Source organism: Carassius auratus, chromosome 21 (assembly GCF_003368295.1).
Source record: "Carassius auratus strain Wakin chromosome 21, ASM336829v1, whole genome shotgun sequence".
In the NCBI taxonomy this organism is placed as follows: Eukaryota; Metazoa; Chordata; class Actinopteri; order Cypriniformes; family Cyprinidae; genus Carassius; species Carassius auratus.
This window is the reverse complement of record NC_039263.1, coordinates 22,399,508-22,423,085: the sequence shown is the minus strand read 5'-3', so window position 1 is coordinate 22,423,085 and position 23,578 is coordinate 22,399,508. Positions and strand designations below refer to the sequence as shown.

General features: G+C 37.4%; 1 protein-coding gene across 1 annotated transcript in view; it reads left to right on the top strand.

Annotated features, from left to right (window-relative positions):
• The window catches only part of LOC113038969 (protein Shroom3-like), a 50,956-nt gene that overhangs the window by 26,122 nt on the left and 1,256 nt on the right, over positions 1–23,578 (top strand). Inside the window, 9 exon segments of the mRNA XM_026196789.1 lie at positions 417–497; positions 8,302–8,436; positions 11,309–14,309; positions 16,102–16,163; positions 17,313–17,987; positions 18,896–19,171; positions 21,022–21,115; positions 21,903–22,172; positions 23,454–23,577. Coding sequence (XP_026052574.1) covers positions 417–497; positions 8,302–8,436; positions 11,309–14,309; positions 16,102–16,163; positions 17,313–17,987; positions 18,896–19,171; positions 21,022–21,115; positions 21,903–22,172; positions 23,454–23,577 — 4,718 coding nt within the window.

The window sequence follows — 23,578 nt, the reverse complement described above, 5'->3', positions numbered from 1 at the left end:
CACAGTAACCGATGCACTCATACCGTCTAGACTAGGGATGTGCGAAATTACATATTTTTGCGATCGCCTCGTCAGGCCCTGTTGAATTAGGCCGCTTTAGTCATGTCCGTCAGATGCATTTCTTAGAAGGCGTTCACCTATGACTCAGATTTGTTGTTGACCTGTTTTTATCTTGATGAGATCATGGTTGTGATGTCATAACCAAGACAATCTCTGAACAAGTGCTTAAAGTTTCAGTTAAATAGTCTGAGAGAACACAACAGGACGTTTAGATTAGTTACCGACATTTGATCATGCATCATACTGGTTTTATAAAAAAAACTAAAAGCTTTTGTTTTCCAAGATACGAGTGCTTTAACTGCTTTGTGATTTCTAAAGAATGCATGTCTAATCTTAATGTTTGTTTGTGTTTGTAGAGAGTTCTGTTCTGACCCGCGTCCTCTCAGTCCTTCCAGAGACTGCAGATGCAGTGGAGTCAAACTACGCATCAAAAACAGGTGTGCATGTGTGAACCCGCTGCCGATCTTTGTGTTTGCTTTAGTATTATTGAGATACTTTTATAGTTTTTATTAAAGGGATAGTTCACCCAAAAAGAAGATATTTTGACGATTCCTGGGTTTATAATAATTATTAGACTTTTGTAGGTGCAATACTTCTAAAAAGCAATTTGACCCTATAATTTATAAATACATTTTGCCATTTAAAGAGGTAAGAGGTACTTGCAAAATACACTGCCACAGATCTAGGGAGATGCTATGCAGTTGTGGCTAAGATGCATTGTTTTTAACACAATGCTATATGCAGTGCGTTCTGGAGGTTGACAAAAAAGGTACAAAAGCTGTCACTAATGTGATATTGACCTATACCTTATTAACCCCTGCATTTTAGTACCTTAAAAGTATTGCATATTAGTAGTTAAAGTCTATATATTAGTACCTTAATGGTAAATGGTACCAAATTTTTGAATGCTAGTGTGTCTGTAAGCATCGTTGGGGGTTTGTGGTTTACAGGAAGTTGCATGCTGCTCACATCTCTATGGTGACCACCGAGGTCAGGTATGCCAGGAATGCTGGGGGCATTTGAACAGAAGAGTTCAGAGATGCACACGCTGGCTTTAAAATCATGGATTATTAATGCGCTGATCCAAGATGGTTTATCTAGTTTTTATTAAAGGGATAGTTCACCCAAAAAGAAGATATTTTGACGATTCCTGGTAATCAAACAGATGGTGGTTCCCATTGACTTCCATAGTATTTTTTTTCCTACTATGGAAGTCAATGGGAACTGTTTTATTACCAGCAATCTTCAAAATATCTTCTATTATGTTCAATATAAGAAAGCAACTCGTACAGATTTGGAACGACATGAGGGTGAGTTAATGATGACACGTTTGGGTCAACTATACCTTTAATAGTTTGAATTCATTTTTTAATTTAATACATTTTTATTTCATTTATTTATTGTCATAGTGCATCACATTAAACTAAATGAAAATTAGAAATGTTAACTTGGCAACTGGCTGAAATTAAGAAATGAATAAATACATTTTAAAGCAATACAAATGCTTTTTAGATTTAGTTGACTATAATATCCCTGATCTGCACACAAGGTCTTTCCTCTGAGCCATTTCCAAGGAAACAGAATCTTGGCTTTTATTTTTGAAACAGGAAATGAATGTGTCTCTCACAGGAAGAGGAAGTATTGAAGTGGATTTGGGTTTATGGTTCCCAGAACATCCTGTCTCAGTTTACTCTAAATCCACTAGTATTGTGTTGTTTATGGGGTTTTCAGGGGGATTTTTGGAGAACTACAAGATTTTGCTGTTGAAATGAAGTTTTCCCTTTTTCTCTCTGTGTACTGTGTACAGAAACTATAAATAACGATATGGCCCGATCCTTAATCCCACTTTTATCCGAATAAGGTTTTAATGGAAAGGTCAAAGAGTTGAATTTGGACATGATGGCAGGCTAAAAGATGCACTTTCATTAAAACAGGGACCCAGTTGGCATCAAGTACCAATTTGGTACCAATTTTGTACAAGAATCAGTTCAGTACAAAAGTTCAGGGTCTGTAAGATTTTTTTTTTAAAGGAATGAATACTTTTATAGGGCAATGATGCATTAAATTGGTCAGAAGTGAAAGTCAATTTATGTTAAAGAAGAGTTCTATTTCAACTAAATGCTGTTCTTTGTAACTTTCTATACACCAAAGAATTCTGAAAATAATGTTTCCACAGAAAATATTAAGCAGCACAACAGTTTTCGACATTGATAATAATAAATGAAATGTTTCTTGAGCAGTAAATAAGAATATTAGAATGTTTTCTGAAGGATCATGTGACACTGAAGACTGGAGTAATGATGCTGAAAAATTCAGCATTGCATGACAGAAATAAAACACATTTTAAAATATATACAAATAGAAAACTGTTATTTGAATTTGTAATAATATTTCACAATTTTGCCGTAGTTTAGTAGTAGCTTATAAGTGGTGAGTTTTATGTGCATATGACAGGAATTTTCAGAAATATGTATACAAGACATAGTCAACCAGACAATGAAACTAATAACAGCAATTATAATGTGATTGCATAGTAAATATGATCTGACAATTTAATCATAATATACAATATACTGTAATTTCAAATACATAAATAAATGAGAAAGGAAATTTATTTTGCATTGGTCCGTCAGATGGCGCGCTGATCGTCCCAAACACCCAGCGCCAGATAGCGTGCACAATATTCCCGCCCTTCTCATCTAAACACAGATACTGAACATGACTTAATTTAGTCTGTGTTTAGTTGCCATCCTCAAACCCGCCAGATTTGTGAGATTACCTAGTTTGAGTGCTTGCTTTGGATGCTCCACTCACGTCTGTGCTCTGAACATGCATTCATGGATGTCGTAACGCTACACATACGTTTAGGCGATCTGTTACTGCAGTTATTGTGTTTTGATTAGACTTTTATAGAGTTATTTGACCATTTTTAGATGTTTGGTGTGTAAAAAAATAAAATAAAACATGAATGGCATTGGAACTAAGACAGCTGTGTTCCAGGCCCACGCAACAGTTTAGAGCAGTTATTTACATGCATGTTCGCATTACTGTACACATACATTAGGTATGCAGATAACGATTACAGGAAGTGAGTCTAAAGTGCCTTGGGATGAAGATTCAAAACTCTGGCATCTTAAATTCTCTTTCATCTTTCTCTTTCACTTGGTTTTCTCTGTAACACTGTAGTCAGTTCTTAGAAGAAGCTTCTTTTAGGATGTTAATAACGTCTAGTTCACCCGCAGTTCATCCGTCATATGTGTTTTGCTCCGTGTTCCTGGATTGTGAACATTCCAATGTTATTCGCACACTCCGAAGTAGGATTTCCCATAATCCCACAGTGACATGCATTAATAACACAACCTGTCTCCCCCTGGATAGCTTCAGTCTGATGAACCATGTCAGCTTAAAGATCCCATCCAGATGTAAGGTTGCATTGCATTTAACATTGAAAACGCTGAACACATTTTTACTGGGGGAAAATAAAGAAATGAAAATAAATGCTGTTCTTTTGAACTTTCTATCCACGAAAATGAAGCAGTACAACAATCAGTATATTAAAATGATTTCTGAGGTATCATGTGACATAAAAAATTCAACTTTGCCATCAAAATCAAATTTGAAAGAATATCAACATGAAATTGTAATTGTAAGTTGTCTTATTTCACAGTATTAGTGTATTTTTGCTCAAATAAATACAGTTTAGGGCTGCACGATTAATCATGATTTATCGCCTTTGCAATTTAATCTTGATTAATCATGCAGCCCTAAAACAGTTATTGTGAGCATAGGAAACTTCTTTAGAAAAAACAACAATAAAAATGAACGGTGTTGTGTATATATACCTGTATACATAATGAAATTACATGCTGTTCCATCACCGTCGAGGTATGTTTAGTGCATGGAAGTATGCAAATTGTGATCTCCTCCATCACCACTATATCTAACAGACACCTCTCTAGACAGACAGTATTTAGCAAGCATCTCCATCTCCTCTCGAAGCCCACCATTCCCGCCTAATCCAGTTCTCCAATTTCAGCTTCCTCTCAGATCAGACAGATTAGTGCAGTTGACGAGCCGCGTTCCCAGGGATCAGATAAGGTTTCTTCAGCAGGACACACCCTCTGCAGTCTGGCCCAGCCGGGTAGGCGACGAGAAGGCCCGAGAGAGACGGTTTTGGGATTTTTGTGTGGGTAAGACCCTTTGGATTCCCTAGGAGTCAGGTTACCATGAGAGCGCAATGTGAAGCGTCTCTCCTGGGAATGATGGGATGCCATGGAAATCAGCAGGTATTGTACTCGGGTGATGGAAAACCACAGGTTCTTCTGAGGGTGAACGGAGTCAATATGTCACCACGTCGCTCGCGTCCAGTGGCCTTGTTCTGCAGACAGGTGAAGACACCTGTGCTATTACACCTGCCCATATTCCCTGCAGGCCCGGAGACGGCTGTCAGCGACACATGAAAGCAACCCTGCAACCCACCCCAACTATGGCCTTCCTGTTCCCATAATGCCTTCTGGGCACGGATAGGCTTGTTGACTTGTCTGGGATCACGTGGATGATCACGATGATGAAGAGGGAGAAAAGAAAGGAAGAGAGGAAGATGCACACAGAGGCCAGTCTTTGTTTGATGTTATGAACGCATGCTATCATGTGTTCACATTTGCTTCTGGATGTCTTTGCGGTGCGTTATTTTACTACTTATCCCAGTGTCTTTTATATCCAACACTTTCTACACTTTCAGTCCAACAAAGGAAGCTTTTACCTCCATATCTTAGTTTTTGAAATATGTTTGTCCAGCGCTGGCGAGGACAGGATGTTTGTTCTAGTTCTTATCGTGACTTTTTAATGACGCTTAATTGCGTGTTTTAAACGTTCTTTGCGTTGAACAAACTGCGCCCTGCCAACCTTTCAGCTGCTTTGCATTTTACTCTCAGTTTATCAGAAGACAGCTAAAGACGGCATGGAGCTGTTCGGGGCATTTTACCGCAAAAAGCTGCGGAGGAAGCAGAAAACGAACCTCGGAAGATCAGATGGGGCGCTTTGCAAGGTGCCGCCGGAGACCAGCGTCAACGGTCTGGCCACGGGGTTGATCTCTAAAGTGCTGAGACTGACTGGAAGGTAACTGCTGAGCGCTGGGTAAGGGAGGATAGCGAGGTAATGATGGGTTGCAAGTCAGGTAATGCTTTAAACAAAATGCTACTGGGTTTGAGGAAAGGCATTGACTACTTGCTTTATAAACCTGTCAAGTTAAAGGAAATTTAAATTCTGTCATGATTAAGTCGCCCCAAACCCTTAGAGCTGTCTTTCTTGTGTGGATCATAATCCTGATGACATTCATTGAATGGGATTTCATTTTTAACTGTAATTCCATTTCTAATTCTAATACTAGTAACAGAATTTACAGTCACTTTAAAAGTTTTTTGGTCACAGTTTATTTTAAGGACTCAATAAATCCTAATCATCACTTTGTAGTTCTTAAACTTAGGTAGTGGGTAGGATTAGGGATGTAGAATATGATCATTCAGAATATGTGCTTTATAAACACTAATAAATAACCAATATGCATTCTAATAAGCAACTAGTTAATAATGAAAATTGGTTCCTGTACTTAAGTGTTACCTAACTTTTTATTATTATTATTATTTACTTTATGTTTATACAGTTATAATATTGCTTCATATTTTTATTTTATTTTTACATTTTAATTTCCAATTTTAGTTCAATTTATAGTAATTTTGTCATGTGTATTAGTGTTTTTTATTTTATATATTGCCGTATAGGTGTAATTTATTTTTAGTGCCATTTTAGTTTTTATTTATTTGTAGTTTATTCATTTTTGTGCTCCATTGTAAACATTTCTGTTCAATAAGTTATTCTAATATTTGTATTTCATTATTTTACTTAATTTCATTGTATTATTTTTATTATTTCAATTTACAAAAAAGTTATACTTCTAGTTAGCGATAATCACCCTGTCTTCAAATATTTAATATTATGACATATAAATAACCTCTTGTTGATCAGGTCATCCAGAGCATGAATCCATATTCTGACTATGATATGATTAATCATTACATCAACTATTTAAAAAATGCAACATAATTATGCTCCATAGATAAAGTATCTGCGATACTGTAAATCTACTTCTAGATCAACATTTCCTGTTTACAAGAGAATTTCTGATCTAACTCCAGTGATGTGCAAAAGTGATTTCTGTTCTTTGCTCAACATTGATTGCAAATGTTGTGCTTATGGGAGTCATTATGACAGATCTTGTCCAAATCTAGCCTGGTCAGAAGGATCAGCCCTTTGGAAAAGGGTGTGTTAAAGCAGCAAGAAAGTCCCTTCCATAGCAACATGTCATAAAAGCCAGATGTTTTGCAGATGTAGTGTCAGATCTGTCTCCATAGAGCGAGGTCATAGTTCAAGGGAGTGGGTTGTTAAGGAAACAATCTGTGTGGAGGCTAAGACACTTCATTGTCCTGAGAAATGTGATCAGTCTGAATCATGTAGGTGCAGCTTTGTGAAGGACATTGCAGCTCCTCAAACAAAGGCTTTTTATCTTTTTTTTTTTTATTAGTGGTTTATTATATTAGTACCGTTTCTTATTTTGTATAATATTTTGGTTTATTATTGTCAAAATATATGTATTTCAGAAAAAAAATAACTGAAAAAGAAAATAAAAAATGTGTGTGTGTGTATATACATATATATATATATATATATATATATATATATATATACATATATATATATATATATATATATATATATATATATATATATATATATATATATATATATATATATATATGTATATATATAGAACAAGTTATTGAAAAAATACTCATATTATTGGTGAAATGTTGCAGAAGACTCATATTATCGGTGAAATGTCACAGAAAATATCGCAGAATACTCATATTATCGGTGAAATGTTGCAGAATACTCTACTCATATTATCGGTGAAATTTCGCAGAATATGTCGCAGAATACTCATATTATCGGTGAAATGTTGCAGAATACTCATATTATCGGTGAAATGTCGCAGAATATGTCGCAGAATACTCATATTATCGGTGAAATGTCGCAGAATACTCATATTATCGGTGAAATGTCGCAGAATACTCATATTATCGGTGAAATGTCGCAGAATATGTCGCAGAATACTCATATTATCGGTGAAATGTCGCAGAATACTCATATTATCGGTGAAATGTCGCAGAATACTCATATTATCGGTGAAATGTCGCAGAATATGTGGCAGAATACTCATATTATCGGTGAAATGTCGCAGAATACTCATATTATCGGTGAAATGTCATAAAGGAAAGGTTTCAAGATCTCTATTCTTTCATTTCGGACCATCTCCAAAAAGACATTTTAAAAAACTAAACAAATGATTTACAAGTTTAACATGCGTTTATCAACCTAGGAAATATAATAATTGCTCTTGAAATACGAAATGGGGGCGGGTCCAGATTTAATTCCCCCAGAGTCCGGATTTTGAAAAGCAGTTCTCTAAAACTTTAACGCTCCATTCAAGCCCAGAGTTACAGAATGGCACAATTCTAGAAGAGCACCAACAGAGGTATGTGCTACATTTGCCCAGTCAGCTGACTGAACATGATCTTTAGTCTCATACTGGCTTTGTCTTTCTGGCTACTGATCTCACACCATCATTAAAGACCTTAGTAGGTCACTTCAGTCAGCAGACTGGTTGGGCACAAACTGGCATTGTGTGTGTGTTTGAATGTCTGGAGCAGCAGTAGGTACAGACAGTCTGCTGATCGTTATATGAAAAACATTCATTATGTTCCACGCTGTTTGAAACCAAAAATGTTTTTGTTTTAGACAATGCTGGCATTCTTGCCATGTTTCGAAAACACTTCAGCATTCTGTGCCAAAATAAAATACTTTCAACTACCCAGAATTTTATTTCCCATTCTTATCAATTAATTTATAAATGTTCAATCTGTCAGTGACTAGATTAGGAAGTATCTATTTACTCATGTTTACACAGAAAGATTCTGGTAATAAGGCAGTGCCCCATTCTTCAGTGATGTTTTGATCCTCAGTGGCCTTGACTACACAAGACACTGCATGCTGTACTGTTCACATTCTCACCAAACTATGTTTTTGTATTTTAGTTTAGTTTTTTGTGTTTAAATTTATGCATTTGAGTTGCGTTCTGTAAAATAAGTGGATAGACTTTTATGTTTTTAAATCTCTCTTTCCCAGACGGAGTGAGCCTGGATCTCGACCTCATTCCTGGCATTCTACAAAGCTTGGCGATAGCCCTCAGGACTCAGAAAGCATGATGCAAGTCACCCAGGGTGGTGTGGGAGCCCCCTGGCACCAAAGCTACCACTCCAGGTCAGTGCAACTCGAACACAAACACACCTGAATCCTGATGCCTCTGTTTTAAGAGCAAACAAAGTCTGCCTTTCTTCTATATTTCTCAATGATAGCATGTTAGATTTGAGATATAACAATGAAGATTTTTTTTACAGTTCCCAGCAATGCAACTGAAGTCAGCTTAGCAACAATCCACTAACAGTGAAGACATTTACTCAGAAAGAGATAATATTGTGTGCCTTTATTGCCTGATTTGACTTCATGAGGTGTTTCCTATAAATTGCAACCTCTTGGGCAATTTAAAAAAAATTTTTGAATAATTTGAAATGTAATATTTTTCCGCAATTTTATTTTTTTTAAATAGAGGAATCACGGTTTTGAATATAAATATCAATATATTTCCAAATGTTAGAATTAGACGAAATGCGAATGATAACGGGGTAGAGAAAAGAAAGATCCAACCACATGTTGCTGCTCATCATAAACCGCTCACGTGTGACAGGCTCTGTGAAGGACAGTAAGTAGGATATATAGTCAGGTGCTTTTGTGTTGACAAAGATGCGACACAGGCAGTGGAATAGGAAAAAATGCAAGAATACAGGAGTTGAACCTCTTTCAACTTATGCCACATTTTTAGAATGCCATTTCATGCATGAGATGAGAGTGCAATAGTCAATTATGTTTACTTAAAAAAAAAAACAATGGAAAAGCAGACCGGTGGAATAAAAAACCCTGTAATGACCTATTACTGTTTATCTGATATTTCATGTTTGCATCATGGTGACAAGGCTGAAAGCTGCTGTTCTTTGTTTTTATAGAACATTTCTTGTTAATAATAGTCTACTGGTGTTATACCTTGAGTCATTTGAGAATTTTTTTAAGCATTTTACTTGTATTATTTTTGTACATCAATATTCAATATATGACAAGTTTGTACAAGATGTAGTTGTAGTCCCCAAGTGATTTGTTTAACATATTTACATCACGTTGACAACTTTATGTGTGGTGCACTTGGAATAATAAATATTCCAATTGGAATAACTTGGGTTAATAATTTTTTTTTTTTTTACTTGAAACCTGTTGTAGTTACATTTTCAAGTTGACAAGTAAAAAATCGAGAATAGGTCAAACGTTCTATAAAAAAATCACTTTTTTTTGTCATATCACGCAGCCCTACTCTTAAATCATGAATTTAATCGAGCATACAACATGCATAAACTTAAATATTTAAAATATGCTCTTGACTGTTTAACTATAACTTGAAAAGTCCATGAACATTATTGTTTCTAGCAGGTCTGAAAAAAACATCATTTTCGATTATTCCCTTGAAATTTTAATTGCGATCATTTATACCATTGTTTGATGCAACTGCATGCCGTATTTGTACATGAAAATAAACAAGCTGAAAACACTGTAACTGAGAAACTTTAAGTGATTTCCTATAGTATTAAGCCTCAAATGTCAATATATATACATCGGATTGGTTTCTTCTTTAAATTATTAAACAGTAAAAATATGAATGCTATTATAATGTTATACTAAAACTATCATTAAAATAAAGGGTAAAAGCCTTACGATAGCATATATAAATAAATAAAAATATCTTAAGCTCACAGAATAACATAAGTGGACTATGAACGATTAATTGCCGCTTTGAACTATTACTTAATTGTGGCATCCATAATTGTAATGATTAGAAATTCAATTAATTGTGCAGCCCTAGTTCCTAAAAATGAATGTTATCTCAGTCCGAAGTGGCTCTACTGTCTTTCTGTTGATAGTTTTCCTGTTGTGTAGGATCATGGACATAGTTAATTTAGTTCCCCCAAACATTCAAAAACCTTGTGCGCTTGTTATCTTGGTCATTATCTTGTATTTAATCCAGAATGTTCAAGGGCCATCAATGATGACACAAAAAAAAAAATCTGGAGTGTTTGAAGGGGACCAGAGAGCATTGACGCACGGTCTAATGAAAAAAAAAACATTCTTTGGGATGACACTCCCTCAACAACCCCTTTGAAGGTTCCTATGGCAATGGTCACCAATAGCGTTCCACTTTTTGAGACCTGGTGGTCATTGTTTGATGGACTGACTTCTGATTGGTTGATCTAGTTCTTAGAGGGGTAACTGCAGAGCTGTTAATTATGCCAGCAGAAATACCAGCGGCCTGATGCCAGCTTTTAGAGTTCGCAATCACATACCCATGAAAGGGCAGTTGCCTCAGCAGACCCAGTGCATCATTGCCATGATTCCAACCTTTACGTAGCCAATTCCCACAGTCAGTGAGCTTGGTAACAGATCTAACGGTGTAGATTTGTCACATTATCATTAGTCCATGGAAGAGAGAAGAGGAAGTACGAAGAATATGAAGAAGAATAAACCAGATATGTTATAACCAGTCCAGACATCAATAACATCAATTGCATTGTAACAGTTATTCTTATCAGGTGTAATCTAATCTTTTTTCTTTATAGTGAATAACTGAGTTGCGAGGATAGCAAACTTAAATTGTGGCTATGAATTCCAAGTAATAAATCAATGTCTTTGTTGTCTGTCCGAGTCTGTAACAGCTACTAATTTAGCTCGGACTGACAACCAGAACAGCATCTCAATCTGCAGTTATATTATCCCAGTAAAAATTATTGCTCTTAGGTCTTTTCTTGTCTCCATCCCAGTAAAATAATGAGAATTCATTTTGTATTTAATTGCATGTTATTTTGTACATTGTCCCATCTCAATATACTACTGGATTGAATATTATTTTTAGTTAAATTGTTGACCTAAGTTATTTTGGGTCATTGATGTTATCTATTTAATCTAATGACCCAAAATTACTTGAAAATACAGTTAATACTAAATTACTCATGTTTTTTTTTTTTTTTTTCTGCAGTGCCTCAACCACAGACCTATCAGGATTTGAGACAGGATTCCTTAGGAAGAGCCCAGATCAGTACAGTTCCCGGGGCAGCATGGAGAGCCTAGACCACACTCACCCAGCGTACAGCTCCTGCTATCAACTATCAGCATCCAAATCCTCCAGTAGCATTGATCATCTGCACAGCAAGCGGGATTCTGCATACAGTTCCTTCTCGACCAGCTCCAGCATCCCAGAGTATCTTACGGCGGCACCGTCGTTTAACAAGGAGAGGTCTTATTCCATGGAGAACGTTCCACAGAGGGAGGGGATGCAGCAAGCTGATATACGCTACATACGCACTGTGTACGACCCCCAACAGGGTGTGTCTGAAGAGCATGAGATCAGCTCTGCAGCCCTTATGAGATCCAGTGACAGCAGAGCACAGTCTAGAAGTGGGAACGTCTCAGGCCAGATCTGTCATCGTGGCAGCAGTAGTAGTGGAAGCAGTGGGAGTAGCGGAAGCACCTCCAGCTCACAACGCCACAGTGTTGGGCCAGTCTGGGATTCAGTGCACAACCGGCACTCCTATGAGAACATAAAGGGGGCTCCAGCCCCTCCATTACGCAGTGACAGCTATGCAGCATATCGCAATCATGAGCGTCCCAACTCCTGGTCGAGTCTTGAACATGTTCGGTCGCAGCGGGGACTTCACAAGGGTTCCTGGCATCACTCGAGTGGTTCTGTGGCAGCAGGAAAATCCTCGTTTGGTGCTGAAGGCCAGTTGCACACAGTCATAGAAAAAAGCCCTGAAAGTAGCCCAACCACCAAACCCAAACAGAGTTTTCCTCAGGCTACACAACCCGGTCGCTTCATGTTACCCACTAGCATCTACCCTGTTCCACCTCCTGAGCCTCATTTTGCACAAATTCCAACCAGCAACCCAAACTCTGGGAGTGTATACCCAGCACTGGCCAAGGAGAGCAAGCACAACAATCACTGTGACCACTTGGGTGGGCCAGTGAAAGAGGACCGTGTCATTGTTGAAAACGGATACCAAAGCAATGCTCCTATCTCAAACCCAGTCCAAACTCATGTTTCGGCACAACCAAAGCTCCCCGACCGAGTACAAGAAGACACTCAAGTCAAACCTGTTTTTTATCGGCCTCATTCGCACCCAGAAATTCAGAAGTCACAAGTGCCATATGTACCCCAGGAAAGGAGGGACCCTTACACCCCTGTACAACCAAGAGGAGAGAGACCTAAGTTCTCTCTTGGTATGGAGGATTACGACAACTACAGGCCACCTCAAGATAAAGAACAAAACAAATGCAAAGAGCAAAGCATCCATCTAGACCAAGTTTTCACTGGGAAAGTCTCACAGGAACAAGTTGCTCAAACAAACAGAGGAAACTTCATGCAATCTCAAGGAAGTGACCACATGGTCAAACCTTCAAGGCACTACAGTGAAACTAGTGCTCTCCAACAGAGAGGTCAAGACCTGGATCACCCCCTGACCAGACTGGAGAATGCACTTGCTGAGGTTCAACGATGCACCAGTCCCGAGAGTACAACTAGCCAATCCAGTTTCCAAAGTGAGCGTAGCATGTCCGTGCTGGAGAAAGTAAGTCGTTTTGAGAGACAGCAAGTCAAACCTCGCAGTCATAGCAGCCTCTCCCACCATGGTTCTACGAATCGTCCGAGCCAAACGCCACGACCTTCCAGTGCCAAGAGCTCCTTCTCTGGTGTAGAGGATGTGCGCAACATGTTGGAGAGAAGCAACAGCTCGGTTCCTCATGGGAGGACTCAAAGTACTTCTAGCATGGCAAGTTATGATGGACACATGAATGTGCATCAAGATTTCCTACCTAGACGTGGGAGTAGTGATCATATCCAACATCGACAGCAACAACAGCCTGTTGTTGCCCATAAGACCTGTCTTCAAAGAAGTAAGAGCACCTTTCAGCTTGGTGAGGGGAATGGAAAAGACATCCATGTGAAAGGTGACATTCATGGCATCTTGGGCACCATCCAAGATACATCTTTTAACAGAACATATCGAGACAGCATTAAAGACGCCCAGTCTACTGTTCTGAGGTCAACTTCCTTCAGAAGACGTGACCTTGGTGTAAACCCTCCACCAGTGCCAGCGAAACACATGTCTTTAGAACGAAGTCCAAAACCAGCTACAACATCCCCACACACTCCAAAGGAACGTCATGTTGTTCCTGTTGAAGCACCAAACAGAACCTCTCCTCCTGACCTCCCCAGTGTCCCAGCTGCTGGACCCCCAGTTATGCGGATCTGTGGACGCAAACGATTCACAATGGAGCAAAGGAAGCGATGCTATTCTGAGCCTGAAAACATGCATGAAGTTGGAGTGTTGACTCAGGAAACCAATCAGGCTGACAGGAAGGTTCAACAACAGTTTCTGGCAAGTGAGACGAGTGTTGCGAACAGACGCAGGATGTTTGAGCAGGTGGCAAATCGTAACACTGACCCCAGAATTTTCTCCTCCAGGCCTGATTTGAAGCAAGTGCAACAAGATGCACTTGTTGAGTATATGGAGCGCAAAACAGGTAGAAGAGTAGACGGACGTTCAAACCGCCCACATAGCGCTTATCTACACTCCGCTTCTTCCTCTTCTGCTGACTCGCGAAGCCTCATCTCCACCCCAAGTATGAGCTCTTTGCAAGAGCCAGCATATGATGGCCTCACTGGTGGTATACATAAATCCTCCACCCTTTCAGCTGGAATGCAAAGCTCCTTTTACCCCCTTAGGGGAAGCCAAACCCACACACGGTCTGAGGTTTTTGGCCAACAGTCAGAAGCCACAAATCCTGAATCTCACAAAACAGGCCCAGTCCTGACCAGACATACCCTTCCGCAGCACTTGGAAGCCACTTTTGAGAGAGTCTCCTCTGCCAGAAGCTCAGGAAGGTCAGCTTCAGCTGAGGATTTGCTTGACCGTAGTGAAGAACGCCCTATTTCTCAGCACTTTCGATCCAGGTCATCTCCTGTGGAGAACTTTAGTCAGGTAACATTCATTTATTAGCTGGGTAAACTTGACTGTGTCACTGGTTAGATCATTGAAGTGACGTGACTTCATACCACACAGTTAAACAATAATGTTCATGGCTGAGTAAATCTGCTTATTTTAACCCTCTTATTGGATAGTTACAACTGATTACTTACTCAGAGTAGCTAGAAAGCTAATGAAAAACCCTCAGAACTGAAGAGAATCAGCATTCACAAGCAAACTATATACATTTTCTTCCCACCAACTAAAAAAAATAAAAATGAAAATGGTAATCATTTGCTCACATTTATGTCATTACAAACTTATATGACTTATCATTTCTTCTGTGGAATGCAAATGAGGATATTTTGAACACTATTTGTACAATCCATACAATAAGAGTCTATGGGGTCAAACTGGACCTTGTTTTTACGCCAAAACTTGGACTCATTGTATGGACAAAAACGGTCTTCAAAATATCTTCTTTTTTATCTTCCACAGTAGAAATCACCATATTTTTCGGACTATAAGTCGCACCTGAGTATAAGTCGCATCAGTCAAAAAATACATCATGACGAGGAAAAAAACATATATAAATCGCACTGGATTATAAGTCGCATTTATTTAGAACCAAGAAACAAGAGAAAACATTACCGTCTACAGCCGCAAGAGGGCGCTATATGTTTTCAGTGTAGACTACAGGAGCAATGAGAAGCATAGAGCGCCCTCTCATGGCTGGAGACGGTATTGTTTTCTCTTGGTTCATTTCTCTCGGTTCATGTCAAATTAATTTTGATAAATAAGTCGCACCTGACTATAAGTCGCAGGACCAGCCAAACTATGAAAAAAGTGTGACTTATAGTCCGGAAAATACGGTATGTCTTAACATGAGGGTGGGTAAATCACGGCATTTAAATTTTTGGAGCAACAGTCAAGCTGGTGTTCAGTGGTAATGAGTGCATACGTTTTCAGCCAATCATGGTACTTGGTGGTCTGTCTGGTATAGGGCAAAAGAACAGTCCCTTTCCTATTGATGGGCAGATAATCACTTTTGTACCCACTCCTGGTGCGCCACAGGAAGAGGCCAGTGCTCCTCACATCCTGTTTGGTGCCACAGAGCCTGGGTTTTAGTCCGAGATCTGACAGATGTGCAACAGATAACTGCACTCCTTCTGTGCCAGAGGGGAGGAGTCGGAGATAATGGACAACCCGTCATGGTTTTGGGTTTGAAATTTTTGGAATGGTTAAGAAAACCATTTATCAAGGAGAATAATTATCCTTTATGTAAACGATAATGGTTCTGGTATGACGATGATTGTGTACAGTAGACACACAACTATCCTGTGAAATCCCAGACTGTTCCAGCAAAGCAAAATTGGAAATGGTTCAAGCAGGGGATAAGATACCAGGATGATGACATTGCTACTTGCTGATATTGTGGCTTTACATAAAACTAAACATTCTAGCCACGAAAAAAAATTAAAACCAAGCACACCATTCAGGTCTCAGTCTTTGCATCTGTTCACAGTTCATGCTAACTGAAACGACATCGTTCAGCTATGAGGATGTTGTCATGCTGTGTCTATTTTTATTAACTGATCTTAGTTTATCAGTAGTCATGGCATGCGCTTGAGTTTAAAATTAACGTTAAAGTACCAACGCTCTCTAAACTTGAGGTAACCATGAAATAATGATTAACTTCCTGTTCCTGGTATAGGAAACTTCACTATTTTCACCTCTTCTAGAAAGTGCTGCAATGTCACCTGCTCGTATAAAATATTATTTGTTCTTTTGTTCTCTTTTTGTCTAGGACTTCTTAGCCAGAGACCCTCAGTCATTGAGAGTTTCCTCCAAGGAATCCTTTGAAAACAGGTTTGTGTATTCATTAAAAAACATTCACTTCTCGTGTCTTACAAATAAAGTCCTGTATACAACATGTGTAGATATTATTTGGCACAGAATTCACATACTAAAACGATTATACATACAAATATTTCATTCATTGGATGATCTATTTGCATTCTATAGGCTTTAAATTAAGACAGATTTGCATGAGTAACATTTTTGTTCCACAAGTATTGTGCAGCCCTTTAAGGAGCAATAATCTTTGCAAGTTCTAAACTATTTGAAACAGAGTTTTATGGAAATATTTACCCATAAATGGTTTTAAATTGAGGACCAACCCTTAATCGGGCAGTGGCAGTGACAGTCCCGCTGCAGCTATTTTTGAGTTTGTTTTGAGCCATGCACGAATTCCCACCAGAAGGATAAATGATTTGCATTTAATTTACTTGGAAAATGACAGCTATTGGAAACTAGACAAGCACAACATAATGATGCTACTTTCTCATTTCATATGCATGTTTTAAAGGTACAATATGTACGATTTTCGTAATCAGATATCTAAAACTTGCACAGTGCGCGGTATATTTCATGCATTTAAGTTATCCCAAACTAAAAAAAAAAATTCACATTTTAAATAATGAATCGCCCCTGGTCATTGTCCCCTTTTAATGACGAAATATCCGCACTATCCTCACTTTCTGCTTGTAGAAACTGACAACACACACAGCAGACACAAATGCTGCTGTACAGTTAATTACAGCTGTTGCGAATAAAGTTAAAATTAAAAGTACTTACCGCAGCATTAAATTTAGATCTGCTCAATGTCGCTCCATTATTTTTTACACCTTTTTACAGTTTTGCGCATTATAACCATTCACACATACGAGTCTGTTGAATGCAACGGCCAATCAGAGGCATTCAGATTAGTTTTTTGTTCACTTTGACTGAATTCAGCTCTCACACGAATTCTCTCATCATAAAGTGCAGGTGTAAGTATGATGTAAGAGATTCATTCATCAAACCGTGTATAGACAGCTCTTCTGATTATAAGAGGAGTTTTGAGAGTGCTTAAACTCGCGCTAGACTGAAGTCAGTCACAATGTTCTTTCACAATGTAAATGTTCTTTGCTCGCATTTTGTTGTATGCAAAAACTTACATATTGTGCCTTTTAATAGGGTGTTGGTAAACATGGGACACAAACAGCCGTCAAGTTCAGCACATATGGAGAGGAGTTACCAGCCAAACCAGGGTCCTGTCCAGCAAAACGCACCTGTGTTGAGGCGTGAGCGTCAGAGACATTCGGACCGGCCTAGAGCGCAGAGTGCTTCAGGTCTGGCTGCGTCTGTGGGACTCCCTTGCCCTTTGACCTCTCCAGGCCTTGACTGGAATAACGGAGACAGACTGTATCAGCCCAACCTGGACTCTATTGCATTTCCCGAAACTGGCCCACATAGTCAGAGGAGTCCAGTGGGAATGCTGCGGCAAGACTCCAGCGACACCAGCACTTCTGAAGACACCCTGAAGAACTTCCCGTGTCCGGTGGCCACTTCCTCACCTCCACACCCAGAGGTCACGGGGTCACAACTTGATTCAAGGCTGCAAATCCTTCCCAAGAGCCAGGTTTCCCCAACAAAGCCACTTCTCTCTCTTCGGATCTCAGATTCTAACCTCGTAGATGTTCAGAGTGTGTCTCAAGAAGATGATGAAGTGTTTTTTGTGCCTCCACCGCCACCACCGCCTGCACTGCCCATCAGAGAGACCGAGATTACGGAGGACTTCCCGCCTCCTCCGCCAGTCGAGGAGAACGTGGAGGTGTCTTTCCAGCATCCGGGACTATTACAGCCCATCAGGTAGAGACCACTTCTTGTTGGTCTTGAAATTTTGAGGGATTAATTTAAGGGCTTGAACATGATTTTATGTGCCAATCATATCCCTCATTATTTTTTTAATGTAGGTTAGGTTTTGGCTTATGATTTGTGTGATAGGAATGTTGTTTCAAGAGCAACAAACAAACATGTCAATCACATTCATGTTACAATACAGTCACATTTAAAAGAATGTTCTGTTCAGTACAAGTTCATCTCAGTCTGCAGCATTTGAATACCACAAAAAACAATTAAAATTCGTCCTTTTGTTTTTTTTCTTAGACCAAAAAAAAGCAAAAGTCAAGGCTATGGTGAAGTGACACCCATATGATAAATATATACACAAATACAAATGTATTTATATATACAGTATAAAAGTGTATAAGCAAAAATTAAGACCATGGTGAGGTGACCCATATGACAAATGGGGAAAAAAAAACATTTTGCATTAACCCAAAAAGTATTTTTAAGGAACACATGTTAGGTAAAAAATGTCAGCCTGAATGCACTGTTAGTCGCTTTGAATAAAAGCTACTGCTACATGCATACATTTAATTTTAATTTAATTTAATTTAATTTAAAAATGTATTTTTCTGACATTTCTGAAGCACATTTTGTAATATATTTTTCCACTGTGAAATCACTTTAACACATGTATTGTGCATGTCTTGTGACTGCACTACTGAAACAGTTAACAGTTTAACAAATTGGCTCTATTTACTTTCTTTGTATATGCCTGATTTAACCCAGATTTTGCTTTTGTTTTATGTTTTTCAAAAGGAAATGAAGGAATTGGTTGTAATTCATTTCTGTCATGCCATCGATTGCACTGAGCCCCAAATATCCTTCAGTCTCATTACCGTAACATGATTTCCTATCATTTCACATTGCAGCAGCCGTGAGAGTCTGACTGACGCTGACGCCTCTCAACCCCAGTCGCCCGTCAGCGCTCCTCCAGAGCAGGACGCCTCTGAGATCCTGGGACCGGACTACCATCTTCTGTCCAGACGAGAGCGGACACAAGCCGAGCTGCTCGTGGAGAAGTTAGCCCGAGAGCTGGTGAGCCACGACGAATCCCTCACCTCGCTCCTGGACACCTGGGCGAGTAAAACCACCCTGGATCTGATGGAGGACATCTTCCCATCACACAGCAGCCATCTAAGTGACAGGTGAGTGTTGAACAGATGGTGAAGGAGGAATCATGTATATAGTGTTACCCAATCATCAGCTGCATCTCATGCTCACAGGAACAATAAACACAAGAGCTCTTTGTTTAAAGCTGATTATATTAGTGCTCAAAGGTCACGGCCTAATTTTATTGCGAAAACTCTGTGTAAAGATAATGACACGCTTCTTTATGTTTCCTGTATTTAGTTCATAATTCACTCATGTTCCTTTGAAAAAAAAAAGAAGTGACTGTGGCGGTACTGTGATACAGGATTGATGTATTAACTCAATGATTACTGTACTCATTTAACATATTATTTACATGGTGCACAAGGTGTTGAATGACTAATATGGGATTTTTAATGGCTGTTGATATCTAGAAACCAGGATGCAGTGTTTTTACTCTTAGCTAAAACTAAAACTATTAAGAACTGTTTTCCAGTGATTTAAATAAAGGAGAATGAAATAGAACATAAATATTAGATGAAACACTTAAACTTAAATATATTATATAAGCATAAGCAAGTGAATAGAACAAGTTACAAAATTACTAAATCTTAAACTAAAGAAGACTTAAATAAAAAATAAGTTATATAAAGCCTAATAAAAATGGTCAAAGATAAAAAAATTCACAACAATAATAATGAAAAAAAACCTTATTTTATAATTGTATTAAGTTATCATTTACCATTAATAAATACTATAATTGTATGTAAATAATACTAAAAATACTATAATAATACTAAGAGCGCTGATATGTACGGAATGAAATTTCAAACATGAAATGAATATTAATAGCTACTGTAAAATGGTCTAATATCCCTAAATCTGTTACATAAAAATTGTCTTTTGAGGAGATTATTGGTAGATTTATATTTATCACATAAACCAATAAATCGTCCTGGCTGATATAAATTGTTATATCTGTACTCCAAGTGAAGAATACTCTGGTCTTACATACAAAAAAAAAAAAAAAAAAACTTCAATGTAATAAGATACCCATGTGCTCATTTAAAACAAATACACTGATCTAAGTTTGCAGAAAACATGAAAGATGTTAATTGAAAACAGGATTTATAGCTTTATATCCAACACAAACATTCCACTGGAATGCTTGGAAAGATATCAAACACATGGAACTCAGAGATAAAATGGATGATCTTGATTAGTTTTGTCAGATTATTCAAACTAGGTCTCTCATCCTCTCCGTGTGTAAAACTTTTACTCTCTAGTCTGTATAATGAGAGGACACGCGCTAATCAGAGCAGAGCTACACTGACATCTAGTGGCCGATCATGGAATACACACAATTCACCATCTACCTGCTGAATGGAGAAACTTGTCACACACTCCGATACTAGACCCAGTTTTGCAGACATGCTCATAAAATATACTGTTACATAAAATATTCAATTTTCTTTCTTAAATGAACATTTTAGTGCAATGCATTAGGATTATGCATGCATAAATAATTAACAAAACAGTGAAAAGTATGGTACTGCTATGTATTTTATTTTGACATAATATCATATAAAAAGGTTTTTGCACATGTTTTTATATCCAAAATCAAATGCATTTTCTTTAATCGGTTTATGCATTTATTAACTGCATGTACTATAGTAACAGCACAGTAAATCGTTTTAAAACATCTATCTATCACTTATAAAACTGATTTACTCCTGGTTATATGCGGCGTGTGTTTGTTCTGTAGAGTCGTTGAACTAAACGTGAAATTACTTGTGCTCTGTTTGACACGGGGAATGTGGATTTTAGCCATTCTCTGTTCCTCTATCTGACTAAATAGGGCATTCAGGAGTAAAACTCATTGTTTGGTGTGTTTGATCTCCGTTAGGGCTCAGGATGGTCCAGATACTCCCTCTGAGACTGCTCCAAGAAAAATAGAAACCAACCTGGATGACGAGGAAGAGCACTTGAATCAGAAAAAGGTCAGATACACATTTATGAATTAACATAAAAAAAATGAATAGGAATAATAATTACAAAATGTATGTAACTGCAACCTATGAAATATCAATACATGTATGAATATTTTATACATGCATTTTATAGATTTATCTATGTTTCCGCATTTAATAATATTAAAACCTATCAAAAATATATTTGTACAACATAAATATTTTTATAGAAAGATTTTTAAATGTTAACATCTAATAATAACTAGCAAATGTATTTTGATAGGTTTAGTTATGTGTATTTGTATTTTATAAATATTTATAATTTTTTATACATATATAATTATTATTTTAGCATTTAATTATTTCATTATGATTCAGCTATTTGTAATAAAATAACTAAACTAAGAAATAGAAGGAACTAAAACCTATCAAAAATATATATTTGTAACATTTTTATAGATAGATTTGGCATGTTTATGCAAAAGTTTTAACATCTAATAATTAGTAAATATAAGCGCTCACCAAATATAAGCAACCTACCAAAATATATTTATTTTATAATGCATAAATATTTTTTATTTTTAATGCATATTGTATGTTCCGTTATGTAATATTTTAACATCTAATAACTAAGAATATAACTAAAAGCTATAAAAATATATTTGCATGCTTGCTGTGTGGTAACAGTGACTGCATTGTTTACACTCTCATACTGGATTCATATTGTATTCACTGAATGCAGTGGCACATAATTGAGCACAAAGCCATTCTTCAGTGTGTGTTTGTTGAGGGTGCAGTGTTGTGTCTGCTCCTGCAGGTGGAGCTGTTGCACGCGCTGCAGGTGAGCGTGCGGTCGCTGCAGGGAGAGAGAGACGAGCTCTCGGAGCAGCAGAAGCGCTTCACAGCTCTGGGCGACAGCATTGAGGCTTTAGTTCAGCAGCGCTGCAAACCCAACGAGAGAGAGAAGTACCGCATGTTCGTCGGAGACCTGGAGAAGATCGTCAACCTGCTGCTGTCGCTGAGCGCTCGACTCGCCCGCGTGGAAAACGCCCTCAGCGCGCTGGACGACGACGCTGCGGAGGAGAGGGTGAGGAGCGTCGCAGGAAATAAACAAACAGATTTCCCCACTGAAATTGATTTGGAATATTCATCTAAATTTCATGCACCAAAATCTATTTAATTAAATCATTTTTTATAATTTTCATTAAACATTCTTAAATTTAGAAAAAAGGGTTTTATAGTTAACTCGTACTAAAATCATAAAAAATTAACTTTAAAGAATAATATATTTTTAAATTATAAATATTTTAAAGATGTTATACATATATTAAATATGTATTTACAATGTTTTACAAAAATTAACTAGTAAATATAAGTCACTAAAACTAATCAAAAATATATTTATATTCATAATTTTTTTGGTTATTTGTTTATACAAATATTGTATGTATTGTTTTTTTATAATTTTTTGTACATTCTGAAATATATTATAAAAAAATATATGAAACTGTAAACTATAAAAATGTAATCAAATCTCTGTAAAAAAAATTGTCTATATTAATATACATTATCATATTTTACAAAAAATTACAAAAAACAACAACAAAATGACTAAACCTATTTTAAAATATACAAAAATATAGTATTTTAATTATACTACAAAAAAATAAATGTAAAAAAAAAATGTGTGAATTGTAAATATATTATAACATTTTAATTATAGTAAAATAATGTTTAGAACTAAATGGGACATTTTTGCTACTGTAACTTTTTAGACTTGTATGTAAACACTGTTTTTGACTGTATTGATGGACAGTAATGAAAAATAATTAGTGATAATTTTTTATGCTAATATGGAGTTTACTTACAAGTCTTAAAAGGTACAGCAAAAAAGCAAAGCCAAAAATGTCCTGCTGCTTTCGATCCGTTATATTTAGTGCTGTCACATCCTTGCAAACAATGCTTTTGCAAATTGGTGTTACTAATGACCTGCATTACAGGTTTACAAAACGATTTGCACTGAAATCTGGTGCATAAAACTTCAGACCAAAATGATCAGGCATGTTACAAATCATTAAACGTTTCAAAAGAACAAGGAAAATGGGATTATCTGCTTTAATACACCAGTGAACAAACAAGGATCTGGTTTGTAATGAAATCAGTCTCTTCTGCCCACAGCCACTTTTACCCATCCTGCTTCAAATAAACATGTCCAAAACAACGATTAGAAAACATTTTAGAACATTACAGCATCATAAACACTCACCCACATAAACAAACTGCTTTAGTACTGGGATAGTTATGAAGGAATTTAATGCGTCCTCACTGAATAAAAGAATTAATTTCTGATGTTTGTGTGTGTCTGCAGGAATCGCTGCAGCTGAAGAGGAAGCAGTTGTGCAGTCAACAGGAAGACGCTCGGGAGCTGAAGGAAAACCTGGACCGGCGCGAGCGAGTGGTTCTGGACATTCTGGCGGGTTACCTGAACGGCCC